The sequence below is a fragment of the Motacilla alba genome, chromosome 4A, assembly GCF_015832195.1.
Source record: "Motacilla alba alba isolate MOTALB_02 chromosome 4A, Motacilla_alba_V1.0_pri, whole genome shotgun sequence".
Taxonomy (NCBI): domain Eukaryota; kingdom Metazoa; phylum Chordata; class Aves; order Passeriformes; family Motacillidae; genus Motacilla; species Motacilla alba.
The window spans coordinates 16224367-16245435 of record NC_052045.1 but is presented as its reverse complement, the minus strand read 5'-3'; the positions used below and the strand labels follow the sequence as shown (position 1 = coordinate 16245435).

Here is a 21069-nt window from a genome sequence, read left to right as displayed (position 1 = left end):
CCCAGCACACGGACAGCGCCGGCCCTGGGGCGGGCTGTGAGGGGCAGCAGTGCATTCCCCGGCCCCAGCACACGGACAGCGCCGGCCCTGGGGCGGGCTGTGAGGGCAGCAGCGTGTCCCCGGTCCCCAGCACACGGACAGCGCCGGCCCTGGGGCGGGCTGTGAGGGGCAGCAGTGCATTCCCCATCCCCAGCACACGGACAGCGCCGGCCCTGGGGCGGGCTGTGAGGGGCAGCAGCGCGTCCCCCATCCCCAGCACACGGACAGCGCCGGCCCTGGGGCGGGCTGTGAGGGCAGCAGCGCGTCCCCCATCCCCAGCACACGGACAGCGCCGGCCCTGGGGCGGGCTGTGAGGGGCAGCAGTGCATTCCCCGTCCCCAGCACACGGACAGTGCCGGCCCTGGGGCGGGCTGTGAGGGGCAGCAGCGCGTCCCCCATCCCCAGCACACGGACAGCGCCGGCCCTGGGGCGGGCTGTGAGGGCAGCAGCGCGTTCCTGGTCCCCAGCACACGGACAGCGCCGGCCCTGGGGCGGGCTGTGAGGGGCAGCGCGGCCGCTCCCTCGGCCCGAGCGCCCCTGCCCGCCCGCCCCGCCAGGGGGCGCCGCTGCGCGCAGGCCGCTCAGCCGAGCGCCGAGCGCGCCGGCCCCGGGCCAGCCCGCGCAGCCGCGCGCCGATGCGCGGCGCTGAGGGCGGCGGGATGGCGCTGTGGCGGGGGCTGCGCTGCTGCCGCCGCGCCTTCGCCTGGCTGCCCGTGCTGCTCATCGCGCTGCTCCTGCTCTGGTCCTACTACGGATATGTCTGCGAGCTCTGCCTCGGTGAGCGCCCGCCCGCGCCCAGAGGGGCCCCTCGCCCCGGGCCCCCCGCGGAGCTGGGGCGGGGGGCGCGGCGGGCCGGGGGCTTCGGCCATGGCCATTCCCCTCCTCCTTCTCCTCTTCCTCCTCCTTCTCCTCTTCCTCGCGTTCTCCACTTCCTCCTCGTTCTCCTCATCCTCTCCTCCTCCCGTCTCCGCGGTGTGAGGGGCCCCGCGCCCGCCGCGGTGTCCCGAGGCTCCGCTCCCGGCAGCGATCCGAGCGCACGGACAAACGCTTGGGGACGAGCGGGGTCCTGCTCGGGGTCAGTGGGGGTCGGGCGTGCTGCCCTGCTTTCCGCAGCGTCCGTGCCCCGCCGGGCTGGGTGCGGGCTCTGGGTGCTTTTGTCAGGCACGGGCCCTGGTTCTGTGTGTCCCGGGCGGCAGGGAGGGCTGGGACAGTGATCCCGCCGTGAGAGGCAGCGTTGTTGTGATTTGAGAACGTCCAGACGTGATTTATGAGCTAAACAGTAACAAACATCAGTCTGTGCCCTGCCTTACAATCGTTTTATGTTTGTATTCTGAAAAGGAAAGAAAGAGGTTACATGGGATCACACTCCGGCGTGGAGTTGTTACAGTAGCACAGAAAACACTGCATTTTAGAAGAGGAAGTTTTGTGCTGGCTAGCAATTGTATATTTAATGTAGCAATTTATCTGTATAATAAGTTGCAAACTTTCTTGTATTTGTTATTTCTGGAAAAAAGAGGTGTCAGTTTTGTTGGAGAGAAGAGCTGGAAGCTTGGATTTGTGAAATAGTGAGAAGGAGCTGTGACTCCTCAGGACAGAGTGAGGCAGACAAACGCAACCAGAGGTCCCAGAAAGGATAGTTTGAGATGTTCTTGGGGCAGGAACTGCCTTCTGGTGCTGCACAGCAAACGTAAATCAGGTGTTTGTTAGGGTTGGCAGTGCACTGAGACCTGCTGGTTTTTTCTTCATGGGAGCTACAATGAAATGCAGGTTCTTTGGTCTGTTTAAATCAGCAGCTTGGCAAAGCCCCCAAACACTTCATCACATTTATCCCATCTTTGAGACTGTGGGCTGTTTCTTTCAAGAATTCACATAGGATGATATCTCTGGGGTGCATGGAACTGTCATTAGAACATGTGACAAAAAATGTGGAGTATTTTCCTGGAACGCTGTCAGTCTTTTGAGATGTGCTGTGCAAATTCAGTAATAATGAGCACGGGCTGATCCCAGGTCTCAGTGCAGCTGCTGGAGGAGACTCAGGTGATGTGAGTGAGGTTTGGATCGGAGCTGTGCTGCTCTCCCAGTGCTGGTTCAGCTGGCAGGAGCTCAGCCTGCTGTGTGGAATCACAGCTTAAATTCATTCATTTGCCCACACCCACCTGTTGTTTTTTGTTTGTTTGTTTGTTTTGCCCCATTTCTCTCTCATCTCTTTTATTTGTGTGTGGAGGAGTTTATCTGTGCAGAAGTTGAAATGATTGAATAATTTCAGGATCTGAGCATGAACTGTTGGCCTGTGCTGTCGCTTGCCAGGCAGGATGTTGTCTCTCTCCACGTTTCTAACGCAGCAAGGCTTGCTGGGCTGGCTGCCTCTTCTCAGCTGCTGGGAGCCTGTAAACAGTGAATGCTTTGTCTGGGACCTTGGTTTGCATCTTCGGCTGTGCCGAGCACTGGGAGTGCCGTGGGGGTGATGTCTGGGAGGCATCTCCTGATGCTGGCTTTGAGCTCTCAGTGCTGGGGTGGCCAGTGAGTCACAGGAGGAGGCCTCACTTCTGGTTTGGCTGGTTGCTGCCACGGTGACAGCAATGATCCTCCACAGCACCTTTTGTATCATTGTGCTGGTGCTCTTGTCTCGGGTAAATCCTGAGCCAGGCCCTGCTGCAGGTGTGGTCAGGAGGGAGCCCGGCAGTGCTTGTGAAAAGCTCACCATAGCTTGATTGGCAGCAAAGCAAAGGAGAAACTAAAGTTTTCCTGACAGTCTTGTTTACCTGAAATTGAGTGGGCAAGGACACGGCAAAGATTCGGTTTCTTTTTTCATCTGCATTGCTGCGTGGCACAAAGCTTTGTTTTCAAGCAATGCTCTATCAAAATATCCCAGAACTCCAGGTTTCAGTTCAAGAAAGCTGTCCTTGTCTCTTCTGTTAAACTTGGATGCTGGCCTTTAAGGTAAAGGATGGATTTGCAGATAGTCACTGCGAGAGGGCATTGAACAATGCACCTTTGGCTGCGTGCTCAGAGGGCTTCTGTTAGTAGGGGCTTTTCTCTCATTCTGGTGGAGTAAGAAGGGGTTATAAAGTTTCTGCTGGTAGGGAGTGTGAAAACAATGAAGTCACTGCAATGCTAACTTGGCCAAAGCTGAGAAATGTATAACTTTGTAATCCTGCTGATGCAGAAAGGCTCTGGGGCAGTGCTTGCAGGGGAGGGTCCAGACCACCTGCAGACCAGTAGAGAGCAGCTGCAAGTATGTGGTAAATGCAGAGAGATGCAGCTTGGACGGGTGCTCGAGGAGCCCTGGTGATCTTCTCACTGTCACCAGAGGATTGCTTTTATCATATTTCTAATGCAAAATATACGGAATATATTTTATAAGCAGGGAAAAGACAGCACAAGTAAGAGTGAGTGAACATCTTGCTGTGGGTGTGTGCGTGAGTGAAGAGTTGTTACGGATGCTTTTGGTTTGATGCTGAACTGTGGGCTCTCTCTTTGCCTCTTGAATTTGAACATTTTTCCTAAAATGGCTATATTTCACATAGAAATGTTAATTGTCACCAACTTCTCTGGAATTCATATTTCCTCTATGGACACTTTTTTTTTTTTTTTTTTTTTCTTTTCTAGTGACTGTGAGCAACCCTGTGGAGAAAGGTACGTGTGATAATTTATTAGTTGCCATTCAACCCTCATGTAAAAGGACTCACAAATGTTCTGGCTGAGATATCAGAAATATTTGCTGTCATTTTTTTCAAGGTACATCCTCTTTCAGTGTTTCCTTCCTGTAACTGCACCCTCCTGAGGTACTCAGCGTGCTGCATCTCCTGGGTGCCCTGGGAAATGCTCTGTCTAGTCACAGTCTGGGCAGAACATGGAAAGGCTCTGATCCCTGTGACTCTTTCAGGAAAAGCTGTGTGGGTCTGTGCACACCCACAACCTTCTTCTCCCTTTCCCTTTCACATTCTCAGGGTTGATTTTACAAGCCAAACCGCAAATACTGGTTCCCATCTGCAGCCCACCTGGCTTTTTTTGCTGTTCTGTTTGATCTTTCAGCAAGAGCTATTTTTGATAAGCTTTCTCTCTCAGTTCTGGTGCCCACTAACAGATCCTGAGTCACAGCACAGCAGGATTGCTCAATGACACTCTCGAGACCGGTGTGGTGGTGGGGTAATGGCCATGTTCTATGAACAAGGAGTCAGTGAATATTTGTATATTTTTCTCCTTCTTTCCTGGAGGTGCTTTGGATTCTTTTGGCTCATCCAGGTGTTCTCTTGGTGACTTTTTTTCTTCAGGGGTTATGAAGGACAGAAGTAGGTGTAGTGTAAGCTGTTCCATGAAGAGCAGTGCCAGCTGACATTTAAAGATCCTCCAGACTGCTGCATCTAGTAAATTCTCTTTCCCCTATAGAGCAGTTCTAATGTTTCAAATTGCTACAGAGAAACTGCAGAAAGCAGGATGTTAATGACTACTCTGCAGAAGAAAGTTAATTGTTGCCTAATCTGTTAGTGCATCTCCAGGTCAGCTTCCTCTAATGTGCTGCTAGGCCGATCAACAAAATTAAACCTGTTGCAAGATTTATCTCCCTCCATATTAATTAAAAATGGCTCAGCTGCACCTGTAGTGTGAGGATAACATCTCGAACCAGCTTGGAGCATGAGAATGACTTAGCTGTGATTCACAGCTCCTTCCCACAGTCCATCACATCCTTGTGAGATGTGTCCCATCATTTGCCATCTCATTAGAAAGTCTCGCTGATGCATTTGGCCTTTTTTACCAATTTTCACACAGGAAAAGAAGTGTTTTGACATAGTTAAGAAGTGTTTGAATTTGAGATTTCTCTTTACGACTAGTTATTTTAGTCTTATTTTCTAGAATTTGAAGCTTAAACGAAATGGGGAAACGAGATTGTTATTGCAATGAAATGATATGTTTAAATATAACTATCTTGTACCTTTGATAATGTCTTAATGAGTTGAGTGTTAAAGAAATGGCAAATAGCCTGTGCAGCTGAAGGGCAGCTCCTTTGGCTCCCTGTCCGTGGAATGCCTGCTAATGCCAAAGGCTCTGGAATCAGGTTTGCATGTTGAACTAAGACTGTTCTGACGTGGGCTGGTTTGCAATTCTTCCTCAGTAATCACAAGCCCTGTTTTGCTCAAATTCAGGGAAGTTTTCCTGATTTATTGTATCAACTGTGGCAAATGTAAAAGATGTTGAATAAGAAATTTGGCTTTTTCTGGCGATGTAAAGCTCAAATTATTTCTCTCTGCTCTCACAAGCAGAGCGTGGTGCAGGAGTGGGCAGTGCACTCTCTGCTTCCCACTGCTTTTAGTAGCAACTGACCCCAGTACTGGGGAGGTGCTGGAGCATTGCAAAATTCACCTTTACACTGCTCCGCACCAGCCAGATCTGCTGGGCTTGTGCCTGGGATGTGGGGAAGAGACAGGAGTCCTGTCATTCCCAGGGGTATGGGGCTGTCACCTGCCCTCTGGGACAATTCTCTGACAGCTGCATCTTCTTCACCCACGGAATGGGAGCAGGGGAGGCTCTGAGATTGGTCACTCCTGAGCTGCTGACCCTCAGCCATGAGGTTTAGCTGGACTGCAGTAATGGGAGGCACTGGATGGACATCTGTCTTTTCCTTTTTTCTTTTTTTTTTTTTTAAACATTGTTGTGAAAAATTTGAATTATGCTCATTGTGGATGAAACCTTTGCTTAAGAAGTCATTACTCTGTTTCTGGTTTTTTTCTTTTCTCATTTTATTTTTAGTGGCCTATCTTGTAGTATTCCATATTCTCTTTGTGCTCTTTGTGTGGACATATTGGAAGTCTGTTTTCACTCTCCCAATACAACCAGGCAAAAAGGTAAGAGAGCCAACACCTTTCATTCCTTACAAAACAAAAACACAGATATTAACGAGAACTCAAAAATCCTTCAGTCTACTTGATCTGAAGAGGAGAATCAGAGGCAAATGTGTCTTAATTCTTTTCAACCAATTATTTACTTTGTCATGTTGCTTGGATTACTAGATTTACTTTTTTTTTCACATTTTGTTTTACCTCTCTATGAAATACTAATAAAACACTCAGATTGATGCAACAAAATGAGGTCAATATTTGTGTGGCACTACAAATATACTCAGCCTTGCTCTGATCCTGATGACAAGAATGTAAATTTATAGATAACAACTAATCTCAGTTTTAAAAATTTAAAAATACAAAGGTTCTTGCTCAGTAGAGAGGTGCTGAATGTGTTCCAAAGGTGAGTAATGGTATTCATCTAGGGCAGCAATAGGAGCAATTCTAGTAAATTGTTTTATGAGCCTTAATTTCACTTTTTCATTTCTTGTTGCTGTGTCTCTCAGTATTCTGGCTCTCCAGCACTCACTTCCTCCCTTTGTCTTCTTAACAACCACATTTCCCCACTGCATGAATCTCAGGAGCAGGAGGTAAAAACGTTTCCAAGCTGAGCTGTGTTGGGAAGGCTCTCTGCTGCCCGTGGGTGAGTGCCCCTCTGGTGCCCTGTGCTTGCAGTTCCACATGTCCTACGCTGACCAGGAGCGCTACGAGAACGAGGAGAGGCCCGAGGTGCAGCGGCAGATCCTCGCCGAGATCGCCAGGAAGCTGCCGGTGTACACGAGGACAGGGAACGGAGGTCAGCCCAGCACGGAGCCCAAATCCACCCACACACGCTCCAGGAGCACAGGCTGGCACCCAGAGGATCCTGCTGAGCAGCAGCATTCCCAGGCACCCACTGACTCCTGCTCTCCCTTGCTCACAGGGAAAACAAAAAAAAGCCTTGAGCCCTCTAATTCAGTGCAGTTCCAGGTGCTGCCTTTGAGAAGCAATATGTTACCCTTTAGATTTACAGTCCAAAAGCCCACATGTGCTATCTGTATTTAGAAATAGCAATAGAATAATCAAATCTGTCATAATTTTTACTTCAAATGGAGTCTGGCTTAGAGATGCAGGACACACTTCTGTGACCAGTTTTCTGGACTGTGTTCAGTGACTAAATGCCTGCTGCACTCCCTTCACAGCTTAAAGAAATCTGTGTTCATGTTGGAGGCTCTGACCTGCTCGTTTCTGTTAGACAAACCAAAGAATTTTGAAGCTGAGAACTGGAATAAATAGGGAATTATCAAAATGAAGTGTAGATAGTCTGAGTAAATGTGGATGCAAGTGCGCAGCTTTGGTTTGTCACTTTTGAGCTGGCTGTATGAGTCAGAGCAGGTTTGGGATACATGTTAGGAAGGAATTCCTTCCTGTGAGGGTGGTGAGGCCCTGGCTCAGGTTCACAGAGCAGCTGTGGCTGCCCCTGGGTCCCTGGAAGTGTCCAGGGCTAGGTTGGACAGGGCTTGGAGCAGCCTGGGACAGTGGGAGGTGTCCCTGCCCATGGCAGGGGATGGAACGAAATGAGCTTTAGAGTCCCTGCCAAGCCAAAGCATTCCATGGTTCTATGATTTTATGCTTTCACTGATCGTTGCCCCATCTGCAAGTCTCCATCAGAATTATGAGTGTTGCTTACCTGATTGTGACCTGCAGCAAACACCAGGTCACCTACTGAAGTGATAGAGGAAAGAAAAAGAATAGTTAGGAAATGAGCACAATATCAACTAGTGCATGGAAAAAAAGCACTTTTCCATTGTTTGGTGTTAATTTGTCTCTGATTCCAGGGATTCGGTTCTGTGACAGATGCCAGCTGATCAAACCTGACCGTTGTCACCATTGCTCTGTTTGTGCCATGTAAGTCATGGGTTGTCCTTCACCCAAGTGCAGTCACCTCAAGGTTTTGTGGGTGGGCTGCTCCTTCCTATGTCTTTTTACACAAAAAGGTTCCCCAGGGTCTCCGTCCCAGCTGCAGCTCTTCTGCTCTAGGGCAGAAATCATTCTCATGAATCTCTCTTCACAAGGACCAAGGACATTGGCTGGTCTTCAAACACTAAGAAATGTTCCATCTTAAAATTACATCATTTTCAGTATCCATAGTGTAGAAACCTCATGAAAATCAAAGTTTTGCTGTTGATCTGCAGTTGATAATGAAGTACCAATTAAAAATCTTCCATTTTTCTTTTTTGTCCTTTTGCAGGTGTGTGCTAAAAATGGATCATCACTGTCCATGGTATGTCCTGATACTGGTTTGTGGTTTTTTGAAAGGAAAGACTACTTAGATATATTTCAGTATGCCTCTCGTGTGTGTATGCCTCTCACATTTTAGGCCATCCATCTCTTTAGTTTGGGAAACGTATAAAATAATTGCATTTTGAAATTGCCTGAAATAAAATTTTAACAAATCATTTACATTCGCTTCATAACCCATGTGTAAAAATGCTATAATATTGATAAAATTTAAACCCCAAATGCTAATTCGCTCATTAACTATTATTCAAATTTGAAAGGAACTCCAGCTTAGCCTTTCCTTTGGGCTCTCTCAGTGTTTCAGCTGCACTTGGGGTGCTTCCAATAACAACATTTGCACGTGGATTGCTTCTGGACTGATGATGGTCAGAGACAGTCTGTGCAGAAAGCTGCATGGAATAATTGAGCTTTACACCTTTCAGAATTGCTGCCACTAAATTTCTTAAACTCCTCCTTTTTCTAAAAAAAAAAAAGGAAGATTTAAGAATTCAGAAACAGCACAAACATTTCCCTACCTGAACCTTCCTGGTGATCAAAACTGTAGAGGATTTTCCAAACCTGAGTTCTGACACAAACACCCCCTGAGGTTTTTTGTACATCCCTGTGCTCCTTTCTAGAGCTGTCCTGTGCATGGAGAATTCTAACCAGCTGTGGGGTTCATTGGGCTGTCTGGAAACAAACAGGCAGGGCTGAGGTGGCTCCTGAGCTTTGCAGAGGAATAAAGCAGCACAGAGCTCCCGGCTCTGATTTCCTTGGCGGGCAAGAGCCAGAGAGGAGGAACGAGCTGCTGCCTCTGGGACCCATTTACCTGTGGTACCAAGCTTAAAACAATTCCAAAAATCTGAGCCGTGCTTCTCCTCGGCCCACGGGAAGGGCTGGAGGGAAAAGCAGAGCCGTCAGTTCTGTTCCCTTTCGGCCACTGAGGGGAGCTGCTCGTTGGCAAATTCGGTTGCGTGGTCCAGGGCTTTGAAACCCCCCAAAACTGGTCGTGCTCTTTGTGTTACAACCACTGTGTGCTGCACCAATCCTGATTTCAACTTTGCTTTTGTCCTCCAGGGTGAATAACTGCATTGGATTTTCTAACTACAAATTCTTTCTACTGTTCTTAGCCTATTCTTTGTTGTATTGCTTGTATATTGCTGCAACAGTCTTCAAGTATTTCATTAAGTATTGGACAGTAAGTCATGAACTCCGGTTCCTTTTTCATCTCCTGTCAGTCCCGTGGGCTTTAGTGACTCTCGGTGCTCTGGTGCTCCCAGGCAGTGGAGGGGCTGCATTTTCCTGGGAGGTGTTTGCTGGGCCCTTTGGGAGTTCACCTCCTGTTACACGTCCAAAATGCACAGAGCAAGAAGCCAGGAATTTCAGACTGTAGATTATTTTCTGGCAGAGAGGTTCTGTCCCTTGCCTGTCCTTGTGTTTGCATGGGTGTCCCTTGGAAAGGTTGGCATTGATGTGTAAGATCCTGGCAATGATTTGTACATATTTGCTGAAAAGAAAAAAAGGGGTCAAAACCCTTGTTCGTTTTCTAACCCCCACGGGCCTCCTTTCTCAATTTAAAAACAGTGACCCAAAGGAGGCTTTTGTTCAGTTACTGCTGATTGTTTCTGTGCAAGCAAGGCCAGCTGACAGCTCCAGTAAGACACTGGCCCTTGGTCTCTATTTCTGTCCCCCCTGCTCAGTACGTGTGTATGTTTGTGTTTAAGTACCCTTGCTGCACACTAATTGTTCCCCACACTCAGCAAGGCACAGCCCTGAGCCCTGGAGGTCCCCAGAGCCTGCCTGTGTCACTGCTGGGCACCTCTGGCACCTGGCTCTTTTGCTGTAGAGGGAAAGGAGCCTTTCTTCTCCTTGGAATGTCCCACTTGGCTTTTAAACCTTCCCCATCCATCTGTGCTCAGTTCTAACACTCCCCAATAGCTGCAGATGTGCAGGGCAGCTTTCTCTGGGCTTACCATGAGCAAGGTGCAGAATTTTAATGTATGCACAGGAAACTCAGCAGAACTCAGACAGGGCTTCAAGAGCTTCTGCCTGCTCATTTCCCACAGGCACAGGGTGTTCCTCATGCCCACCTGGACAGCTGTGGTGGGCTGGCTCAGAGCCATACCAAGGGTTAATAACACCCCCTACTCTTTGTGCTGTGGTACAGGAGGGGAAATGAAACACATTCATTTCTTTGTCTCTTTTTGCTTTATATTGTAATGTTTACTTTTGTCTGGAAAAGTTTGAGAACTCCCAATAGAAGTTTTAGAATTATATTCCTAAGTACAAATAATTTCCATCTTTAATTTGTTCCCATCACTTGTTCTGTGTTGCTTTCCTTTCCAGGGTGAGCTGACCAATGGACGTTCCAAATTTCACATCCTTTTCCTTCTCTTTGTGGCGATCATGTTCTTTGTGAGCCTCATGTTTCTGTTTGGCTACCACTGCTGGCTGGTCAGCAGGAACAGATCCACTCTAGGTAGGGCTCTTCTGTCTCTTCCTTCTAGTAAGACACACCAAAAGTGCTGTGAGAAGAAAAAAGGCATTTGTTCTATTTCTGTACACTCCTGCTGGTTTATGAGGGAAGATTTAAGATCTAGGTACAAGCTGCAGAAATTTGTCACTGCAAATGAGCTGCATTTATTAGCTGCAGTGACAAAAGCTTTGTTAGGGAAACCAGAGCCTTGAAGTGTAGAAGTCCAATTATAAAAGTGTTATGCATATGTAAAACTGCTTTTGCTGTGAAATGAGTGCAGCTTTTCAGGAATAATGGTTTATTCCTGTGCTGAGGTGCACCCCAATCAGCTTGGCGAGCTTGGGAAACACAGTGTCCATCTTTACTGATAAAGGCAAAGAAGTTGTAACTGTAAAATCAAAGAAATTACCATCTAAAGTAGTATCATTTTGCCAAAATTTCTTTGCCTTTTCTCAGATAAATGATCAACTTTCAAAGCTTTTGGGATAAAGTTTTGTAACAAAACAGACAGTATCAAGAGAGAGCAAATATTCTGATTTTATTAGGTTATTTACTTCAAAAGTCATTTCACGGGGCACTGAAGCTCATCTATCCCAAAACATCAGACCTGTGCAGCAGCTGAGAAGGGAGATCAAACTGTTCCTAAGGCACTCAAGGTTCTTCTCTCCTTTCTTTTCTTAATTTTATGCCCCACCAGAACCCAGAGTTTATTTGCATTTGTTTGCCCCTAGTGCTTGTTCATTATTACATTAACGAATGAGGTGATTTTTATCTGCAGTGCCACTTCTGGAATATGCACTGAACACCAACTTATTTCATCCTGCAGAGTTTTTTACCTAGAAACTTCTACCCTCTGAATTTCATCAAGTCCTGCAGGAAGATCTTTTAACTCCATTTTCTGGATAAAACACCCCCTTGTGGGTTGGTTTGACTGTTCTCTAGGTTCAGTTGCACAACCAAATTCCTGCCTTCAGCTGGAAAGTCTTTACAGGCTTTGCAAAATGGGAAAACCATTATTTTGAAACTCTGTAGTGCTGTATCTCTATAATCTGTTGCATCACATTGTCTTTAGATGGTTACAAGATGCACAACCCTGTATCAGAGTGTTTGCCATTGATTTTCATTTCTTTTCCACTGAAATTGCCTCTGCTTGCAGAGGCTTTCTCAGCTCCAGTGTTTCAAAATGGCCCAGATAAAAATGGATTCAATCTTGGCTTTGTGAAGAATCTCCAGCAAGTGTTTGGGGAAGAAAAAAAGCTCTGGTTGCTGCCTATTGCCTCTAGGTAAGTAACCCTGCTAAAAGCTAGAGTGCTAAAAGCTGATGTAATTACAGTTTTTCACATTTTGTGTACAGGCTTAGGTCACAGGAAAGTGGGGGTTCTGTGTGTTTTTCAGTAAGAGTGGGGCCATTTCCTGTTGGGTGTCACTCAAACACAAGTGAGATTTCTGCCCTGAAGAATCTGTGGGATAAATTGATAAAATTTATACCTATTAATTGCTTAATTTTCATAAATGTTTTCCTTAGTTCCCCTGTCACTTCTAACTGCCCACAAGTTAATTTTTCCAGGGCTTTTTTTCTGTATTCAAATTAGCACATTTACCTTCTGCTAAAAATGACTTGATTCCAGGCCACAAGCTTCAACTTTTGTACTCCAGGGACCCTGAAAAAATTGAGAACCAAAGTAAAAGATGAACATGGTGCTTTTCAAGCTTAAAGATGATTTTAAATAAACATGGGAAATACTGGCAACAGAAAACTTTGCAGAAAAAATGTAGAGAAATTGTCATCTTTTAGAGTCCCCTGCTGCTTTTGCAGTGTCCCTCTGTGCCTTCTCCCATGCAGCCTGGGGGATGGACAATTTTTCCCAATGAGAACCTTGAGTGAAGCTCGGAACCCTCTCCTGACAAACGAGGAGCAGTGGGAAGAGGATGGAATAGATGAAGAGCCTCAGGGTAAGGAATTAGTGAAATTAGTTGTCTTGACCTACGGTGGCCAATAAATGAACTATAAGAGCTAATACAATAAAAAACTGTGTTGGTTAAGTCCCTGGGCAGCTGGGACTTGATTAATGAGCACAGACTAAAAATAAGCTCTGCTTTGGAAACAATTCTTTCCTTTTTTTAATAACTTTCTACTTGCAGGTGAATGAACTTAAAAGGTTTTTCAAGGGTTAGAGAAAGCGAAGTTGCCACAAACTGAGAGCATTTACATGTCAATGTTGCTGCATGCAGCCCAGTTATTTGGGATGTAAAGTGGTGCCTGCAAGAAGGAGAATATTTAGATTTTTAAAGTGTATTTATCCTGTGACAGTGTGAAGTCAGGCCTGCAAACACCTGAGTTCAGGGATACATTTAGGAAGCTGCTTTATACTTTGTCCAGCTTTATTTCCAGAGTAAATTTACCAGCTCTTCCTGGTCGGTTCTATACATTTTGGTACTTACACAGGGTAACACAAATGAGTTTTAAAACCAACAAAATTGGCTTAAAAATAGCAAACTATGGCATTTCTGTGAATTTTTAATGATGCTTAAAATAACTCCTTTAGGAATGAGTCAGAGCTTCTTGCAATTTTTACAAACTTTAAGTTCTCTGAATAAATAATTAATTCTCCCATAAGAAAACAGTGGCAGTGAGGTGATTTTTGGCTAGATCAGACCCCAGACTAAGGTCTGGAGCTTACATGAAGTCTCCCAACTTATAGTGCTTATAAAATAACTGACATTTCCAGGCAGTGGAACTGGATGATCACTGTGCATCCTTTCAACTGAAATATTCAGATTCTCTCTTACACAACAGAGGTAAACCAGTAAAAATGTCTAACCAGAAAGACCTGAAATGTTCCATTAAAACTGCAAGACCTTTATTTGTCTTTGTGGCTATAAAGCTTGTGACTTGGTTATGAAATAAAAAAGCCAATAATAATCTCAGTTAAAAACAGCTGTTCACTTCTCTCTGACAAGTGGTTGTCTATTTTTGTTTGTAATTATACTTAAAAATACAATCCCATGCTTAGTGAAAAATGTATTCTCAGTGAGAAACCCAGCTTTATTTGCCTCTAACTGCTTTGGTTTTCACAGGTTCTGGTGAAGCTTCATCCCTTGCCATAGAAAGGGAGACATAGCAGTGTGAAAACTCAGTGGTGGAAAGCTGGATCAAAGGTCACTATTTCTTTCTTTATTTCCCTCAAAACCACTGCTCTGTAGGGAGGGGGGAGGTGATGTTGAAAAGGTTTTAGCAGAAAAAAAGCTCAGCTTGCCCAGAGATCCCTTATTCAAGGGGCCCTGAAGGAAAGCAGAGGCTCTCAGAGGCCCTGGGCTGGGTGTGGCACAAGGTGACACCAGAGCCACCAGCATTCTGTGAAGGGGAGGACACCAACCCTGCAGCTCCTCTGGAAAACATGACTTGGACAGTGGCAAGATGGAAATTCTGGGATCATGGGAGGTGTGGGAAGGTGCAGGTGAGGTGTTAAACTGAAGCTGAGCACAGCCAAGTTGCAGCTGGGGATACAAGGAAGTGCCTTGTAATGTCACATCAGCTGTCACTCTTCTCCAGGCTTTCTGTGCCCCGGGAAAGGTGGGTCCCACATGAATTGACACTAGCTCGGGCAGGTGCTGCTTCCAGAACATTCCCTGCTCTGCCTCCTGCTCTGACCTGGAGAACAGGGGAGACGCCCCACACACACCCGGCCTCAGGAGCTGCAGGCAGTGAGGAGGGCCCGGGGTCCTGTGGTCCCAGGGGAATGGAGCCGATGAGATTCCAGCAGCATCCTCTGCTGTCCCACCGGCAGGAGGTGGAATTGCCAGGGGGAGTTTGCCCCTCTCAGTTCCAAGGCAGTCAGTAACTGTGGTGAGGCAGGGCACTGCAATCCCTGCCTGGCTGCCCTGGCAGACAGGGCCCCTCCACACTGCTGTCAGTGGGCTTCTGGCATGCTGTAGGAGTCTGCCTCGTTCCACGTAGAAAAACCCCAGAGTGTTTTTCTGTCAGCAGTGAGGGCTGCATCCTGCCATCCCAGCAGGGCAGGCAAAATCAGCATTTTCCTGTTGTTCTTCATGGCTTCAAAATGACTCCCAAAGCCCAGATCACCCCTCAATCCCTCATAACAGCAGTGCTATGGTGGCACATTCGTATTTCTTTAAATTTCAGCTTCCCTCTCAGGAGCCAACATCCCTTCTCTTGGCAAGGACTTCAGTTTTGAGGGGCAGAAAACAGGTGGATCTTCAAGATGAGAAAACATCCTGAAGTATTGTCTGATGGGAATCTGCATTCCAGAGTGCTTCTCCAGGAATCCTGCTGTCCAGATGTCCCAAGGCTTTAGAAATTTAAGTTACGGAGTTAACAGAACAATTTTACAGAGTGATTCTGGCCAATCTTCTTTGGCCTGCTCTCTTTATTTTATAAATACTATATATTTTTTATTCAAAATAGGTGAAAGTGTTGATGCGAGTGCGTTTCCGAAGGCCTTTTCATTTTGCAAACATCAGGGACTCGAGCTCTTGAAATTCTTCCAAGCCATAATATTCTTGGGGATGGTTATTTATTTTGAGGCTGATTCTCCAACCTTCTCTGACAAGTGGCATTTTCTAATGTATTTAAATTCTGAGTGAGTTCAGCTCAATGCAAGACAGACCCAGCTAAATCTGGCACTAAATTGGTAGCTGAATGTAAGAGTGTTGAAAGCAAAAGTGCTGAACATGCACATGTACATGTGCAGCTGTGAGTGAAAATAAAATATTCACATTGCCAGTATCAAGATTCAAGAATATTGTGGCCATAGATTTTTTTAAATGTTTTTAGGGGGGGGTGTTATTTTCCTTGAGTTTGGGTTATAGTGCTCTTGCATCCTTCTTGCGGGCTTGTAAAATGCAAAAGGGAACTTCAGACAGTCCAGTTTGCATTAATTCCTAGGGTTAAAATATCATCTCATTCCTAGCTCAGTGTTTGATGGAGATTTGTGTGTTTGTGGAGTCAGAAAGGAAGATGTGAATTTGAAACGTGCACTGAAAGTTTGGCTCCAGGAGTTGTGTTTGGAGTTTACACTCCGCTGGGGTGGCTTGAACCCCAAAATGCTGAAGACACAATTGGTATGTTGAATTTTTTCAGACTTCTTCCCAGCTCAGTGCACTGACTGGCTTCAGGGGTTTCTGCACTAAGAGGTGATCAGATTTGTTTCTGCATTTTGCTGCATTTACAGTCAAAGAGGTGTATCCCTGTTTTTGTTCTGGGGAATGGAACTGAGACTTGGCTGGCTGCATTATGGATATTTTTCTAGACCTGAGTCCTTTTTTTTAATCTGCATGATTCAGCCCATCATTCTTGTTTGAATTAGGTGCATGATAAAAGTATTGGTGTACTGCCTCTACGATCATTTAGTACCATTTTCTATCCCATTTTTGTGTTTGTTTATCAGCCCACTGGTGCTGGCAGTGACTACAGGAGCAGCTGTGCATGGCAGGAGAAAGGAGCTGATGAGTGAGTTTGGTGATGGAGGCTTTGCCTACAGACTGAACCCCTTTTTCCTCTGTTCCTCTGCTGCTGCTGCTGCCACAGGGAATGTGTTTGTGAGCCAGGGGAGCCTTGCAGAGGCTGCAGAGGCTCTTTCCCTAAGAGAAGGTGTTTCATTCCCAGCTGATCCGTGCCCTGTGGGCAGGAATTTTGTCCCTCAGCCTCTGCAGTTTGTGTGGAGCAGGCGGTGCTGACCTCCCTGCAACATCTCGCTGCTGAGTTTGGTTGTGAGGGGCCAAGGTGGGCTGGCCCAGGCTCCTGTGGGTTTGTGTCTCTCCTCAGGGTGGCCCTGAACACTGAAAATGTTCCTGCTTCAGCCACCTGAGCCCCATCTGTTGAGTGGCTCTGTCACCAAATGGCTGCTGAGTGCTGGAAGGGTTTTTCCTGTCAATCTGAAGCTGCATTTCTAATGTAAATCTGGTGTTGGACCTTGTGCTGTGTGTGATGCGAGGTGGCAGCTGAATTAATCCCCTCATTCCTGGCAAAATGTGTTCTGGAGGAGGAGCTTGAGAAGATGATGGCAGCTAAACACAGCCAGAATTTAGCACCTACAGAGGTGTATTTGTGCCTTTAAAAACTTTAAATTCCTCGTGTATAAAACCAGGAAGGTGATTTGGTGACTTTCTGTTTCATCCTGCCAGCTGAAGTGTATTTTTCCAGAGCTTGTGTGGATTTACAGGAGTTCTCTGAGCAGGTTCTTGTGCCCTTCCTGGGTTTGGCTCTGGTTACAGCCCTGCCATTATTTGAGTTGTTTCTGTGCCAGGCAGCAGCAGCAGAGCCGTGCAGGAGCTCCCGTGCCTGCTGCTGCTGCTGCACTGCTCATTAGGGAGTACAGAAAATCAGGTTTTGTCTCCTAATACTAAGGCAGATATCTTTATGATGGCACAGGTACCAAGATCAGATTGAGAAAGGGTTTTAAATGTTTCCAAGTAACTTTTATTCAGTCACTTTTCTTGTAATTAATTATGGTCATCTCTTCCCTTTCCTTCAAAGCATCTCAGCCTCCGGTGGTTGTAACAAACTCTTGTCCAGTATCACTTCAGAGCCACTTCTCAATATCCACACATCAGATGCTGGAAAGCTTAATGAAATGTGAAACAAACCCAAAAGTTGTGTAAAAAGAGGCAGAAAAAAATGGGAAAACCCCACATGTCTGAGTGAGCAGCTCCATTTTGTTTTCTTCTGCTCACTTAAGGTTATATTCTTATTTTACCCCTGGCCTTTGTCCTTTTTATGCTGAGTAAATGCACTGGAAAACAGAAGTTCCTCAGGCTGCTGTGGTCACTGCTGCAGGTGACAAAAGAGAGAATATTCAGCCTAGTGTGTGATAGGTTTTTTAACCTGCAAATGTCTCTTCAGGGGTAACCCACTGCAACACCTCCTTTGTTTTCCATGCCCTGATCCTCATCCAGAGGCTCTCCACCATCATCACTGACTGTAAGGGCTGTATCATCAAACCTCTCCCCTACCTGCCCTGCCTGCACCCTCCATCCCAGCATTCCAGGAGCGGGATTCATCCCCCCAGCTCCCATCAACACCAAGGATACTGCAGCTCTGGGAGCTGGCCAGTGATTCCAGCTCATCCTGTGTGTATCTCACACTGCCTGTGCTGGTGGTCCAGCATTCCAGGTACACCCTGAGCCCTCTGTGTGCCAGGAGCAGCCCAAGTGTCCCCACTGGGATTGCCACCAGTGTTCAGTGTCGCTCTCTGCGTGTGTGCTGCAGGCGCAGTCCCATGCAGGGAACCTGGAGAACTGTTAATGTTTGAGTCTCGGGTCTGGTGCTGCTGTCAGCTGTGTGGCTCTAGGGGCTGCTGAAGGAGCAGCGTGGAGGCAGCAAGGGAACTGTCTCAAGCCCACCCAGGGGCTGTTTTCTCTGCTTCTACACTACAGCTTTCTCAGCTGTGAGCAGCTTTTCCAAGTGATGTCACCATGGGAAAGGAGGGAACTCTTTGGCTGGATTTTACTGTGATGGATTTTACATTGTTATCCCTCTACTCCTGGATTCATCCTCTAAAATAACTGACCCCTAACAGCCACCTGCTCACCTCCCCCCCTTCTCTCCCATTTTCATTCAGGTACAAAAACCCAGACAGGGCATCATATTGATGTTTCTCTGTGTGCAATTGTCCTGAGTCCAGCCCTGGGCCAGCAAGTCCTGCCCAAGGAATGAGGACTTGTGCAACTCCCACTGCACTGCCAGGTTTCTTTGCTGATTGGAAGTTTTTGGAGTAGGATAATCTTGTTTTCCTTCAAGCAGGGAGCTCTTCTGTGTGTTTAAGGAGGTTGTACCCTGTGTGTGGGGTGCAGTCACTGGTGAGAATCAGGAAGCTTCCAAATCACACTATGCAATGAATGTTTGCTTCCTGGAACAAACAAGAATGGATCCAGCAAAATCCACACCAGCTGCAGCTCTGTAGTTCTAGATGCTGGTCTGGACTGAAAGCACAACTTGATGCATAAAGTCTGTCATATGATATGAATGTAAAATGTAAAGGGGAAAAATTACTATTTGTCCCTGAATTTAGCTATGAAGAATGCTGTACTGAGCAGTTACTCTGTGCAGAGTTACTCTCTATTCTGTGCAGAGCTCAGGCACTCGTGGAAGGGTTTAATTAGCAGGGGAAGGAGCCACTGCTGACCTTGTTCATTAAGCTGGAACTAATTAACTCAAAAGGGTCACATTTTCATTTCAGTGACTCCTGTGGTACAGATTTCTGAAATGGATCCATAGTACTTGAAAATACCTCAGTTTGATTGATATTTTTCCAATTCTATCAGCTTCTGCTTTATTACAGAACACTTGCAAACATAAACTCATCCTGAACTGATCAGCTCATTCAATCACTGAAGGTGTTGGCTGGCAGAGGGGCTCTGGTCTGGCACACCCTGCACTGGCTCTGCCATGGGCTCTTCCTGCCCAGTGCTGCATTCCCTGCCCTGGGCACAAACACTGAGCTCACACCACTGCTGCAGGGTTTTAGTCTCTTGTTCTTTTTCCATCCCACTTTGAGTCTTCCCTCTTCCTCCTGAACATACAGTTAAATATTTTCAGCTTTGAGCTGCTTGTGCTGGTTTTTTGGATACTGTGAAGGTGATTAGGTGTCATTTTATGCAGTTGTGCCACGTATTTTATTTGTAATTATTCTCTGTTTGTCAGGTATTGGTTTGTGGTTCCCATCATCAGGCCCAGCTGACTTTGCTTAGAGCAGGATCCCACTTCCTGCATTTTCTCTTTCCTAAAAGCTTCATTTCTTCATTCTCCAGCTTCCGTTTGGGATGTAAACCTTGTGAAATAAAATGTAAGTTTACATTTGAAATACAAGCCTGTAAGTTGCTCATACCTGCACGCTCCTTAAAATACTATTTTTTTCTGTATGAGATTTTAAGATTTACAGCAGCATTTGTAAAACTGTAGTGGGTAACAGCCATTGTTCTTAAAAAAAAAGAAATTATGCTAAGGAGGGGGGAAAAACACCACAACCTCAAAAAATCCAACAAAAAGGACAAAGGGCTCATCTCTGCTTCTTATTCCAGCTGTGCTTGAAAAGAAATGCCTGCTGGCATGCAGTGCTGGAGTCAGCCAGCCCTGGGACCAGCAGGTGCCTCACCTGACAGCTTCCCTGCTGTTTCAGTGTTTCCTGAAGCACTTCCTTGATTTAAACCTTGGACTAAATCCCACGGGAAGCCTGAAACCCCACACAATCAGCCTCTCCCTCTCCTTGCTAACCTGGGGAAGGTGTGTGCACCCCCTTCTCAGCACTTCCCTCTGTAAGAGAAGCAGAAGCCCAAAGTGAATGTGTTGGTGTATTGCTCCCCCCACACCTTTTTCTGGAGGATCTGGGAGCCTCCAGGATGTGTCCCAGGACTCCCTCAGCACCTGGAGTGCTGCTCATGTCATGAAGTGCTGGGCTGGTGCAGGTGACCTTCCCTGAGAGCTGGGCTGAGGAGGTGGAACTGTGGTTCCTCTGGCTGCTGTAACTCCTTCCTTCTTTGGAATTAACTACACCTGGAATGGCTTCGTGCTGCACTCACAGAGCTACTCCAGAGTGATCCAAATCCACTGCTGGAGCAGGGAGCTTTGGGTTAGGAACACAGGAACTAGGAAAGGTCTTGTTATTTTTTTATAAATTTATAATCTGCCTGCTCCAAAGGCTGCTCCTCATCTGAAAATGCTGTTTGTGGTGCAAAAGGGTCCCTCAAAGATAGAACTGAGCTAAACCTCAGGATCAGAGAATGGCAGAGCCGTGGTGTTGTCAATGTAGCAGGAGGGTTTAACTTCCTCCAGAAAAGCCAGGGGCTTTCACACTGGAAAATGGGGCTGGAGCAGAACCCCACTGCAGGGCTGCTGGGGGTCAGGGGGAGCCCTTTGGGAGCTCCCTCTGGGGCAGGATCAGCGCTGCCATTCCCGCTGCCATTCCTGTGGGGCTGACAGAACCAGGACACAGCAGCAACCCCCTGGGGGGAACTGCATCCAGCTGCTTCTCAGGAACCCAGCATGGCCTGGGGCTGGCAGCTGTTCCAGTCAGAACGGGTGGCTTAACACACATCCCTCCCCCAGTTCAATGGGAAGTAATTATTTTCCAAGGAATGTCACACCAGGATTGCTGCCCACCTTTGGGGAGTTGTGTTCAGGAGTTTAATGCTGCTGCTGCTGCTGGCATTGAGACTTTTGATATAAAATGGGTTTTTACAAAAGCCTTGGATACTCGTTTTTACTGTCAGACCAACGCTCTGACTGTGCTGATGCTCTGTGGAGTTTCACTGGCATTTTCCAAGTGTTTGTACAGTTTCTACAGCTGAATATCCTGTATGTTCTGCTTTGTTGTTTTTTATTATGGTTTATACTGCACTGCAGGCAAGGACTGCATTAAAACCATTTTTGGCTAATTCATTAGACTTGTGAATGGTTATTTCCTATGCTCGGGCTAAACATTCTCTCTCTGCCAGTGTTAC

The 21069-nt window shown here is 46.7% G+C and overlaps 1 protein-coding gene across 3 annotated transcripts; it reads left to right on the top strand.

The window, feature by feature from the left end:
• Nucleotides 1–667: 667 nt before the first annotated feature.
• On the top strand, nt 668–16193 carry ZDHHC15 (zinc finger DHHC-type palmitoyltransferase 15). 3 transcript variants are annotated; one of them, XM_038164859.1, is made up of 13 exons: nt 668–816; nt 3649–3675; nt 5788–5882; nt 6458–6466; nt 6552–6672; nt 7694–7763; nt 8107–8139; nt 9213–9333; nt 10482–10614; nt 11768–11894; nt 12455–12564; nt 13690–13770; nt 14756–16193. In XM_038164859.1, exons 1-12 carry the CDS (start codon nt 675–677, stop codon nt 13731–13733), a joined length of 1032 nt encoding a protein of 343 aa, XP_038020787.1. In that variant the 5' UTR covers nt 668–674; the 3' UTR covers nt 13734–13770; nt 14756–16193. The 3 variants fall into 3 exon arrangements, with proteins under 3 accessions (XP_038020787.1, XP_038020786.1, XP_038020788.1); XM_038164858.1 differs by having other exon boundaries at nt 6383–6466; XM_038164860.1 differs by lacking the exon at nt 6458–6466.
• The last annotated feature ends 4876 nt before the right edge of the window (nt 16194–21069 follow it).

Bases quoted from the DNA above. Each gene is read 5' to 3' on its own strand.
- ZDHHC15 (XM_038164858.1), top strand. From the start codon at position 675: ATGCGCGGCGCTGAGGGCGGCGGGATGGCGCTGTGGCGGGGGCTGCGC. The intron at 5,883-6,382 runs GTAAGAGAGCCA...TGTGTCTCTCAG, and splicing joins CAATACAACCAGGCAAAAAG to TATTCTGGCTCTCCAGCACT. The intron at 12,565-13,689 runs GTAAGGAATTAG...TGGTTTTCACAG, and splicing joins AATAGATGAAGAGCCTCAGG to GTTCTGGTGAAGCTTCATCC.